At 38.4% G+C, this 10,601-nt stretch overlaps 1 protein-coding gene across 12 annotated transcripts in view; it reads right to left on the bottom strand.

Moving 5' to 3' along the window:
* Positions 1–4,136: 4,136 nt before the first annotated feature.
* BBX (BBX high mobility group box domain containing) overlaps positions 4,137–10,601 on the bottom strand; it is a 122,506-nt gene continuing 116,041 nt past the window's right edge. For 11 of the 12 annotated variants that reach the window (XM_072359928.1, XM_072360410.1, XM_072360561.1 and 8 more), the window contains 3 exons: positions 8,445–8,642; positions 7,605–7,797; positions 4,137–4,981 (listed from right to left, as the gene is read on the bottom strand). In XM_072359928.1, coding sequence (XP_072216029.1) covers positions 4,894–4,981; positions 7,605–7,797; positions 8,445–8,642 — 479 coding nt within the window. In that variant the 3' untranslated portion in view covers positions 4,137–4,893. The remainder of the gene's footprint in view (positions 4,982–7,604; positions 7,798–8,444; positions 8,643–10,601) is intronic. The other variant, XM_072360258.1, reaches the window with a different exon arrangement.

Genomic DNA, 10,601 nt, shown 5'->3' with positions numbered 1-10,601 from the left:
GTGTTTTGCTGAGTGGAGGTCTCAAGTCAGTTATTCCTACATATCTGCCTCAGAAGAATCAGTGGGGGAACATAAAACGTGCATCCACTTCATAAGCTCCTTCAAAGTTGTCAATTCAGTAGAAAATACTGAGTATATAAAAGACTATAATAGGTGAGAGAATAAAGCTCTCTGTGCCTTTTTATTGGGAAGTTCAGGAGAAGAGGCAAAAAAAACCACCTCTTTCACAGCCTAAATGCACTCATTCTCATCTCTCAGTGTCCTGAAAAATGACTCAATGTTCTGGCAGCTTTAGATGATAGTTTCATAATATGTACAGGTTAAGAAGAATGCCACAGATAGCACAGAACATGGCAAAGATACCTACGAGCTCTACAGTCTAGAAAACAAGCACGGCAAACAAACAGTTGTCTAACGAATAATGTATGGTATAACAACACAAAAGTTGCACAGTTATGTTTCCTTGTGAAATTAGGATTGCAAATGTAAACTCCAGAATAAATTTAAAGAGCAGCATTTGGCTTACTGCATGACCACTGGGAGTATCTGAAGTCCACCACCTGATGAGCACTGCAATTCCTGCTCTTACACAACCTATCCAAGTGGGCCTATATCCCGCAACTCAGATGACTATGGCAGAGGTTCAACAAAAATGCTCCAGCAACACAGTTTGGCTACCACTGTATATTCAGCCTGGTGTTGTCAGATAAATGTTGCTCTCGGGAAGCAAAGCGTACAGCGATATACAAATGGTACCAATGGCTGAAAAGATTAAGCGATCAAGCCTGAAAACAAATGGAAGTTAATGAAAGTAGTCTTCTAGGAGAGGTAGCCATATTAGACTCGGCATTCAAAAAAGGGAGTGCACTCGAAGGACCAACGTACATTACAAGATCTTGTACAACCGTTATGTTTTTGTCTTTTTCAGAATGTACACACACGCACGCGCACACATATATCTTTTTTCCTAACTCCTCTTTGTTGCCACAACTTCACCATACTGAGAACAAAGGCCAGCTTTCCTTTTAACCTCTCTTAGCTGTCCCGTGACTACAGCTCAACCTGTTCCAGTATCTGTACAGTAGCTAAACAGGCAGCAGATGTAAACCACTCCAATTTAATATCCTGTTCCAAATGACAGCGTCCAAACTATAAGGAATTCCCTCATTCTTATGCAAGTTACAACTCTCTCGGGTTTCTGCTTGGTACAGGCTGCAGAGTGCTCTTCAGCCTTATGCTACAGAAATAGATTTCACCCAAACAGTAAAGCGCGACAATGGAATCTGAACACCGGTTTGTTCACAAGCTTCCTCCTATCCCCTGTTCCTGTGCCCTTTTCCAACAACAACGCTTACCACATCAATTTCAAATGTCACGCGCCAATGCTATGAAAGAGAAACCCAAATTAACAAGAAATCTTTTGCTCATGACTTTGGGATACTGTATTAGTATAAAAGAGCATTCAGTCATCTTAAATAAATATATTCTATTTCTGAAATCACAGCACATTCAAGGGGTAGTTTACTGCCATAAGCAGAGCAATAAGTGATCTCCATGGATGTTTTTCATCGATTTGGTCTGGAAAATAACCTACTGTGGGGATGAGAATCTGCATCTCAAATGTTCTGCAGAATGTTCTTCCCATATTTGCATACAGTACTAGAATAATTAAGAAGACATTACAGTATTTTCCTCCCAGCTGCTTACATCTGTAGCTTTGGCTACAACAATATATTCTGTATACCTCAAAACTATATATGAAATACCCAAGATCACTAAATAAATAAAAGCCAAGGAAACCTGGGACAGTACTGCATCTTACACTTGAGATGAGATTCCCCCACTCCCATGGATAAGTGATAGAGAACAACTAAGGTAATCGCTTTTTTTTCTTTTTTTTTTTTTCTTTTTTTTTAAAGAAAGATTTATACACAGGTTCAGATCCAGAAAATAATGTGAAATGCATAAATATTGATAGATTTAGCTAAGTTAAAATGGGTTCAGTAAAGTATGATACAACATATTCAGAATAAACAAAGCAGAAAAGCATCATATTTTGGTTTGCTTGAGATATACATAAGGTGCAACAATTTCTTTTCTAGAGGCATTTGTGGACAACGTGTTAACAGGTAACAGTGTTTGCTGGTATACTGAAGTACACACAATAGCAATATGATTTTTCCAAAACAAAAGCAGCTGAAATTAATAAAAATTAAAACAAAACAAACAAGGAAAACAAACAAACAACAAAAAAAAACCAACAAAAAAAAAAACAACCCCCCAGAAAACCAAAACAACAACAACCCAACCCCAATACAGTAAGATATTGGTCTGAAATTTTTGTTGTGCTAACAGACTTTGTTACCTGAAAATACTGATACCCCTTCTAGTAGATTCAGGGAAAACTCTAGCTACTGAAAATCAAGACGTCACTCAGAGAACCAACAAAAGGCAAATGCCTAGTGAACTATAAAGCTTTGCAGGATTTCTGCTACTCTCAGTGCCTAATCGCTTAAAAATTAAGCATATCTACAAAAAGGTTTATAAGTATCTGAAAACAGTCATATCCAGTAAACTGACCCAACCCTACCCCCTCTCTAAGGGAAAGTCAAGGAAAAGCAGATCAAGTAAGATATTAATTCATATAGAAAAAAGTAATTTTCTGTTTCTTTTAAAAAAGGTACCATTAATATACAGAAATATCTTCAGGAACAATATTGAAATTTAAATTGAGGAAGGATGGGGTGCTTTGACAAAAATATATCTACTCTAAAGGTTTCTAGAGAAATAAGTTAGTACCATTGTCAAGGTGAACGGCCTGCACTGTAACATATTTGGATTTCAGCTAATTATAAAGTGGTCCAAAACTCCAACAGCCACCTTGCTGTGACCCAACAGTTTAAAGTCTTTAGTTTTTCCTGTCTTGTTAAAATAACTTATAAAACTTTAATAAAATCTTATTAAAAATACTGCCATCGGCTACAATGGCATTTGAGGGGCTCTTACTCATATATTCACCTGAATTTTTAAAAAAAAGCCTTTTCACTGACTCATCGGCTCTGAAATTTAGTTGTTCTTCTGTCGTTGTTCCCTTCTTCCAACACATGCATCTTTGATGGTGCTGTTTTAGTGAGACTTTCCAAGCTGTCTACCCTAGCCAAACCTTTAACCCTTTGTTACAACTCAGGTGGTTTCTTGGTACGTTGTTTCCCAACAACGAACCAAAGACTTTCACTTAGCTACAACAAAGAAAGGCTAAACCTAGCAAGCGTTAATAGAGTTACTGTCCATATGGCTATTACATCAAATTAGTTACAAAATAACCCCAAAACATATTATCAGTTCAGTCAAGTATAAATAAGAATGCCTGATAGAATGATGTAAACTCGCATCATTTAAAGACTTAATTCAAAGAACTTCAAACTCAAGCTAATACTATCAAAAAGTCAGCCAGTATGACGAAGACTAATATAAAATTATTGCTGGAGTCCAATTTGGTAAATTGTTGTGCTACAATGCAAGAATTAGGGAAACATCTTGTGCTATTGAAGAAGTACCCTGTTGAATTTGTAGCTTTAGATTAATTACTACTGATCACTTTGCATCTGTTGGTAGGAATCAATGCTTGGTTATACAATAGTGTAGGTCAAAATAGCGAAGACAGCAGGCCAAGTGATACAATTGGCCTGGCTTTCGGGATGCGTTTATGAGAGCAAACCACAAAAATTCAGCATAAGCAAAGACAGAAGCTGGCAGGTGGATCTGTGGTAGTCTGAATTCGGTCAAACGTTACTCTTCAGTTGTAGTTTATCTGCATAAAACTTTCCCCTTGACCAACACAAACTGTAATTGGCCCCTTATACAAACTCTGAAGCCGTCTGTGCATAGTAACTACAACAATGCCAGTGTCTTTAAAATGCAAAAGGTATGCTTATCAGAGTACATGAATATTGAAAAGTCATGCTTTTAGGTCTTTCAGAACGGTGAAATAATACTAAGGTCACTTTTGAAAAACATATTTGCAGTACTTTTTGTTTACAGGAAAGTTTCACCGAGTCACTCAGATATCTATGCAAAAATAAAGGAACCTTCCACGGCATGAAAGACAAGTCTATTCTCTGCAGTATTTTTCTTTTCCATACACCACTCCTTTTTTTTTTTTTTTCTAATGCACATCATCCTGGTTATTCAAAGCTAAATTAAAAAGAAACAAAACCCAAACATAGCCTGTCAGAATTTTTGCCAGTAAACTCTACCACTCTGGTGGCAAATATAAAAGTGCAGAACATCTGGACCACGTGGCTGCCCAAACACCGCTAACAATGGTACATCTGTCCAGGCTGCCTTGAGTTCTCTGGAACAGGTTTTATATTCATTCTACAATATAAACGTAGGCATAACCTATTAATATAAACCATCTTAGAACTTAAATCTTCATGTACAAAAATGACTAAGAATATCTAATAATAACTAGTGCAGTGCGTCAGTGTTTTTGTTGTTGATTTTTTCATTTAACTAGGCATTATATGAAACTAGTTGCCATACTCTCTGGTTGGTAAAAGAGATGCTGTGTGGACTAACAGTAAAGGCAGCCTTCTTCACATCAACCACCTGTTTACTGTTTAAAAGCCTTCAATAGAAAGCAAGCTCTGGGATCATTCCATTCCTGTTCATTAATAGACAAATAATATCACCCTCCTACATACTGGGTTCCGATTTGAGGACCTGGCCCAAGTTGCTAATGTCTGGCTTCCAGTGAATTCTGGGCCACTCAGAGCAATAAGCACTTGCTTGCAGTCTATAGTTTCCATCACATGGACTGACTAGCTTCCCTTGGTAAAGACAAGGCTAGGATATTAGGTAAAGCACAATGTTTTACAATAAAGTGGAGCTTCACTGGTCAGCGCAGGAAATAAGCACTGGAGCCTGAGACATTTCATTTGGCTGTCCATCATGTGGGAGAGGTGTGGCCCTCTGATTTCTGCAAAGAAGAAAAGAAACCCACCGTTATACAGAGCACGGAAATGCTTTTATCAGACAGGAAAGACAGAAATTAGCAAGTGATTCAGTTCAACATCTAGTGCTACAGCACCGTAACACCACGCTGCCACAGATGTCCTCATACTGCTGGCTGCTAACTCTGTTTATAGGCATTCCTGCAACAGGAAGAAAATATCCTGAGGACAACCTGCGATACAATGCAAAGTCAGAGAAGTCTTGATGGTATTTGATTACATAAAACAAAATAGATGGCCAAAGAGTAAGTTAAGAGCACACAAGTGCTGTTACACGTTTCCCAAGTGAGTGGTTTCAGCCCTCAGTAGTGGAGAGCACAGCTCACGTACGGCAAAAGATGGCAAATGCACAGAGGCGTATGTCATGTTAACGAGAGTCAATAGCTAGCTTTTAAGCAATACAAAAATATACCTATCAGCAGTAACACGCTGGGGTGACTCTGAGTTTCATGACTTAACACTTCATCAGCCCAGCACAACATCTCTTTCATTACTTCAGCATTGTTAGTTTACATATGATCCCCTGGCACAGGATATCATAAAAATAAACTGCACTAGAATTACGTGCTAGAAATCAACATCAGTCATTGAAGCAGATGGACCTGGGAGAACTCCTTTGCAGCTTGCCTTTTAAAATACATGCTAAAGCACGTCACCGCTTGTTATCTAATGTCTCAAGTCAGATGCTATTATTGTTACATTATGTGTCACTTTGAGCAGTGAAAATCTGGAGCCTAATTCTTACTTACACTAAGGCCACTTTGATAGCACTTTGGCAGAGTTATGGTCTCTACACAAATGTAGGTACTGACAGGCTCTGCACACCTGCAGTGCAGTGAAATGGCCTTGGTCAAAATGTAGCTCAGGATCACAAGTGCTAAACTAAGGCACACACAAGGTAACCAAAGCCTCTAATGCTATTCTCCTCATATCCAGTTATTCAGAGATAAAGAAGTTGCACAGATGATAAACAGCCATCAGAGTAGAAGTTAGAGAAGCACGCAGCCCATCAGATTCAGGTTTCTGTTCTGACTTCCATTTGACAAATCATCAAGAGACCTATGGCAAAGTTATTACTTGGAAAGAGTCTCCCTTTTCATTTTCCCTAGTGATAGAAGCTGGAATTTGCAACAGTTGCTAGACATTTGCTGGCTTGGTTTTTTCAGGCCTTATGGAAGGTGCCACACTGCTCTAACTGCACGATGAGCTGACAAAATATGGCTGTAGGTAAGGAAGACCCAAGCAGAAGGATAAGTAAAACATTGGTTCAAAACATTATTTTGAGGAAAAATGAAGGAGAAAAAACTTTCAGAAGAACAAAGAGGACAACATCATAACTAAATGAATCTTGTCACTCTTGTGCAGTACTTCTCGCAGCATTACTGGAAATCAATGAAACCACAAGGATGCGAGCAGAACTCAGGACAGCACTTCTCTAGGTCTCACTTCATGGCTTCCTGCCATGGAAGATGACAGAAAGAAATCTGTACTCGTGCAGTCTTGATAGCAGACTGCTGTTTTGCAAAACTGGGAGAAAAGTCTGGGCTGATTGTAGTATGAAAACATTTCTTACTTGATACACTATTTCTTAAGCAAGGTTAACAGCTTCAGTAGAGAAAAGGTACCAGGCTGGGTTCATCAGACTTTCCTTCTTGACACCCTTCAAGCTTTAAGAAATGGCCTTTCAGTGATTCACATTAAGTCTGAATACACAGAACTGGATCGTTCAACAGGGGCTACAAGATCAACAGTAGGTTGTGGGGTTGTGAATGCCATCATCAGCTGTTACCTTGTGGTTTCATAGGTAGCCAGTAATCTGTTACATACCATTTGCTGAGGCTACAATAGTTTCACACTGGCCTAGAATTTCCTTACTGACTTTCCACTACAGCAAAGGATATAGGCCATCATATCTTCAACAGTAGGGAGCACCAAAGGATGATACTGGATAATCAAGAGCTAAAGATGACTTACTGTCATTCATTTCCTCCCATCACAGGTCTAGAATGCAAGATCTGACTGTGCTGGCTGAACTGACCCAATGGGCCTAAGAGATCTGTGCATCTCTGTGTTATCTGTGTGGATGGCCTTACTCTCAAACTGAGAGGACCAGACCCACTCAGAGCTGCTCTGCCCTGAGGACATTCTGCAGATGCTTTCCCTCCTACACAGCAAAGCACAAGAGTAAAAATAACATGCAAGCTTCATTCAGTCATGCTCAGTAAAAAAATCTGTGTGCAAGTTATATGAAATTCTCTGCGCAGTCTTAGGCCACAGAGACATAGAAAACAGTGTGCTATAGCTGTTTCAATCTATTACTGACAAATGGTCTCTGAAAATTAGAAACCTTCTTTTATTAGGATTTCAAAGAGCATCTTAAGTGGTCTAAAATCTGGGAGACAAGTTTACCAAGGGGAATCATACTGAAATAGATTACAGTGTCACATAGGTGTCGACTTAACACTAGGAAAATAGTGGTAGAAAGCAGTCAGAGAAAGCAGTAGAGAAGGAAGCACAGGCCAAATTAAACGCTATGCAGTTTGCATGCTTTCTGAACATTCTAGCATCAAGGGGAAAAGCAAATCGTACCTGTGTACATTTTCCATTGCTGCTACCTCTGCCAGAGCAGCTAAGCTAAAAAATGCAGACACTGCTGGCATATCTGATGTAATACTATGATTTTCTTGTGTCTCTGCGTTTCCGGAGCATTCACTGTTGCAATCCGTTTCTGCACTCGATGCTTTCTGAAGACTGCTTTGTGGAAGATCTTTTGGCTTCTCCTCTGTAAAAAAAGAGAGTTAAGCCTGCAAGTCTAGCCTTTATGTTCATGACATTGAGGTACTCACAGTCCAGTTTTAACAGAAACCTCACCTTTAGGACTTGGATTTTGCTAGTAAAATCAATTCATGCTGCAACCTCTTCTGAACCAAGCTAATGGCAGAAGTATACAGAGGTTTGTGATGCAGTTTCCTGACATTGGATTCAGCTAAATTTGATCCTCTAGGTCAGTCAACAGAGCTTATGTCTCTGTGTATGTTTAAGATACAAGAAGTCCTGAAATATTATCTTAACCACTGAGGCTTTTGCACAGACTGTCACACCACAGAATTGTTTTTATGTTGTATTACAAAGAGCATTATGATAACTTTGCTAGACTAGAAAGGAAGTATAAAACGTAACTGTTTTTTTCATTTCTCTTTGTAATCAGCTCTTAGAAAAATACCCAGGGAGAGATGAGAGACGCGGGCAGCCAAACAAATGAAGTTGGCCCGTAAGGACATAACCGCTTCAGAGTTTACAGATACCTGCATTTTATAAAATGATCTTTCTGAGCAGGTCTGAGAACATGCTGGCTGAATAATACTTCCCTAATTAGCTGCTCTAATACCACAAAACTTAAACTTAAACTTAAAACTACCATTTCCTTACCCAGTGTCCCTCCTGCTGGCGACACTCGACCATCTGCTGTTCGAACAAGATGAGTGATCTTAGTTTTCCTTGCTTTCCTTTTCTGACTGCCAACTAAAGGCTCATGCATCATTGCTGGCTCTGGAGTGTTTAGGGCAGATATACAAATTTTATTCCTCCAGGCAAGCTCAATGGGATTTCTGTCTTCTGAGAGTATGGCTGAAAAAGAACAAAAATAAATTTATCTACATTTAAGATACAACTCCTGGCTATTCTCATTTAACATTTTGTAAATATCTACATAGTGTACTAAGCCTTTCCTCACAGGTACTCAGAACACAACCCAAGGCAAAATATCATCTTGATGCTGCAGGGGCTTGCACTGAAACAGTAGCATAAAATTTCCCAGGAGGCTCAAGCTTTTAAAGTAAGCTGTGAGACAGGAAAGTAGCATTTCAGTTTGAGCACGTTATCAGACTGTGTACTATATAAGACAAGACATAGCTAACAGACAAACACATTTAAGGAACAACAACAGCTAGAGTCCTCACGTAAACACCTTAGCTCATAGCCAGAACCACAAATGGCATTCAGAAATTCCCGAATAACCCTCAGACTTCTCTCTCAAGTCACTTCTTTTCACCTCCTTTTAGGAAAAGGAAATGCTGCCTTCTACAAAGCAGTAAAGCTTACAGAAACCCAAACACAGCAAATACAAAAGCCAAGCTAGATCACTCAAATACAAGAATGCTAAAAAGAAAAAGAAAAAGAAAAGAAAAGAAGCACAGGACAAAATACTGCAATGGGATCACTGCCTATGTAAAGTGAGAGTACAAATGGAACTGTCTGATCCTCTTTCAACAGTACCAGTGTTGACATTTCAAAGCAGCTTTCCATCCATGAAGCGGAACACGATGACAGATTTTCACCTGACTAGGCACTAACCTCACTCTAGTGAAGTCTTCCCTGGACTGTTTTAAAACTGAGAGCTCTCATGGCATCTTCACCAAGCCCACAGGTAGTTCTTCTCACAGGCGCCCTGCCTCCTGAATGATAATGTAATTTTTCCTACCATCTCCATCTCATCTTTTCTGTGCATTTTCAAGTCATTATTTTCTTTACTACTCATCAGGTTACAGCTCATCTCTTTTTAACAGCCCTTTATTTTACAGTTGTTACCATGTCTACATTTTGCTTCCTCTTCCCCACTGTTTCCTTCAATCTTTGTTCCTGTTTTGAGAAATGTCTAAAATCCATTTATTCCCTCTGTGGGTGACAGGACAAGCAAAAAATGACATATGCACTCCATTTTCATAAGAGTTAAGCACTGAACAGTGCTTACCCATAAATGCTGATGCTCTGCAGAGCAGAGTTTTGTTCTTAAACTTTTTCTTTTATTAAAGAGTGCATGAGTGATTGCAATAATATCTGCCTAAAAGCAGTATGATTAAGAAGGAACACTAGCGACTATAAATGTGACTTCCAAGTAATTCAATTTAGCTAATAGTGAGATGTTCAGATAAGCTCACTGCACTGACTGGGACCAAAATCTTAATTGGAATGTATAATTAAACAGGCAGCTTTATCTCTAGATTTCTAATTTGGGAATTCAAAAGGGTTGATTGTGTATGAATGTAATGGCTTGGTTGTAGCCCAACAGTATTTGCTAATTCTGATTCAGGGATTTGCTCTAATTAGATACTACCTTGACAATGCTGTTTAAGCCTAAGGTTGAGTTTATAATGGCTTTAGTTTTAGCAATGCAAACTTTTTTTTTTTTTAAATTATTATTATTATTATTTTTAAAACATTTAATAAAACCATTAAAGATGTGATTTCAAACAATGAACATCTGAAAGAACAGAACTTGGGTATGTTTTTAGTTAAATGTGTATTATTTTTATGAGCTATGCCAGGTCACTGGAAATTATCTTGATTGATAAATACAATAGGCAGTCCTTATTAAAATCCATGTTTAATTTTACACGTTGCATACATCAAAAAACTTACAGAAAATATAAAGTCTTGAAAGATAAAATAAATAAATAAAAAACTAATAAAATTGCAACAGATTAGGAAAAAGCAGTTCATCCTATCTTAAGTGTTTCACTAAGAAAGAACTGAAGGTGGCTGAAAATTCAGGATCAGGTGTACCCTCTCTCCCTGTTTTAAGGTATC

The sequence above is a fragment of the Excalfactoria chinensis genome, chromosome 1 (assembly GCF_039878825.1).
Source record: "Excalfactoria chinensis isolate bCotChi1 chromosome 1, bCotChi1.hap2, whole genome shotgun sequence".
Classification (NCBI taxonomy): domain Eukaryota; kingdom Metazoa; phylum Chordata; class Aves; order Galliformes; family Phasianidae; genus Excalfactoria; species Excalfactoria chinensis.
This window is presented reverse-complemented; position numbering and strand designations above follow the sequence as displayed.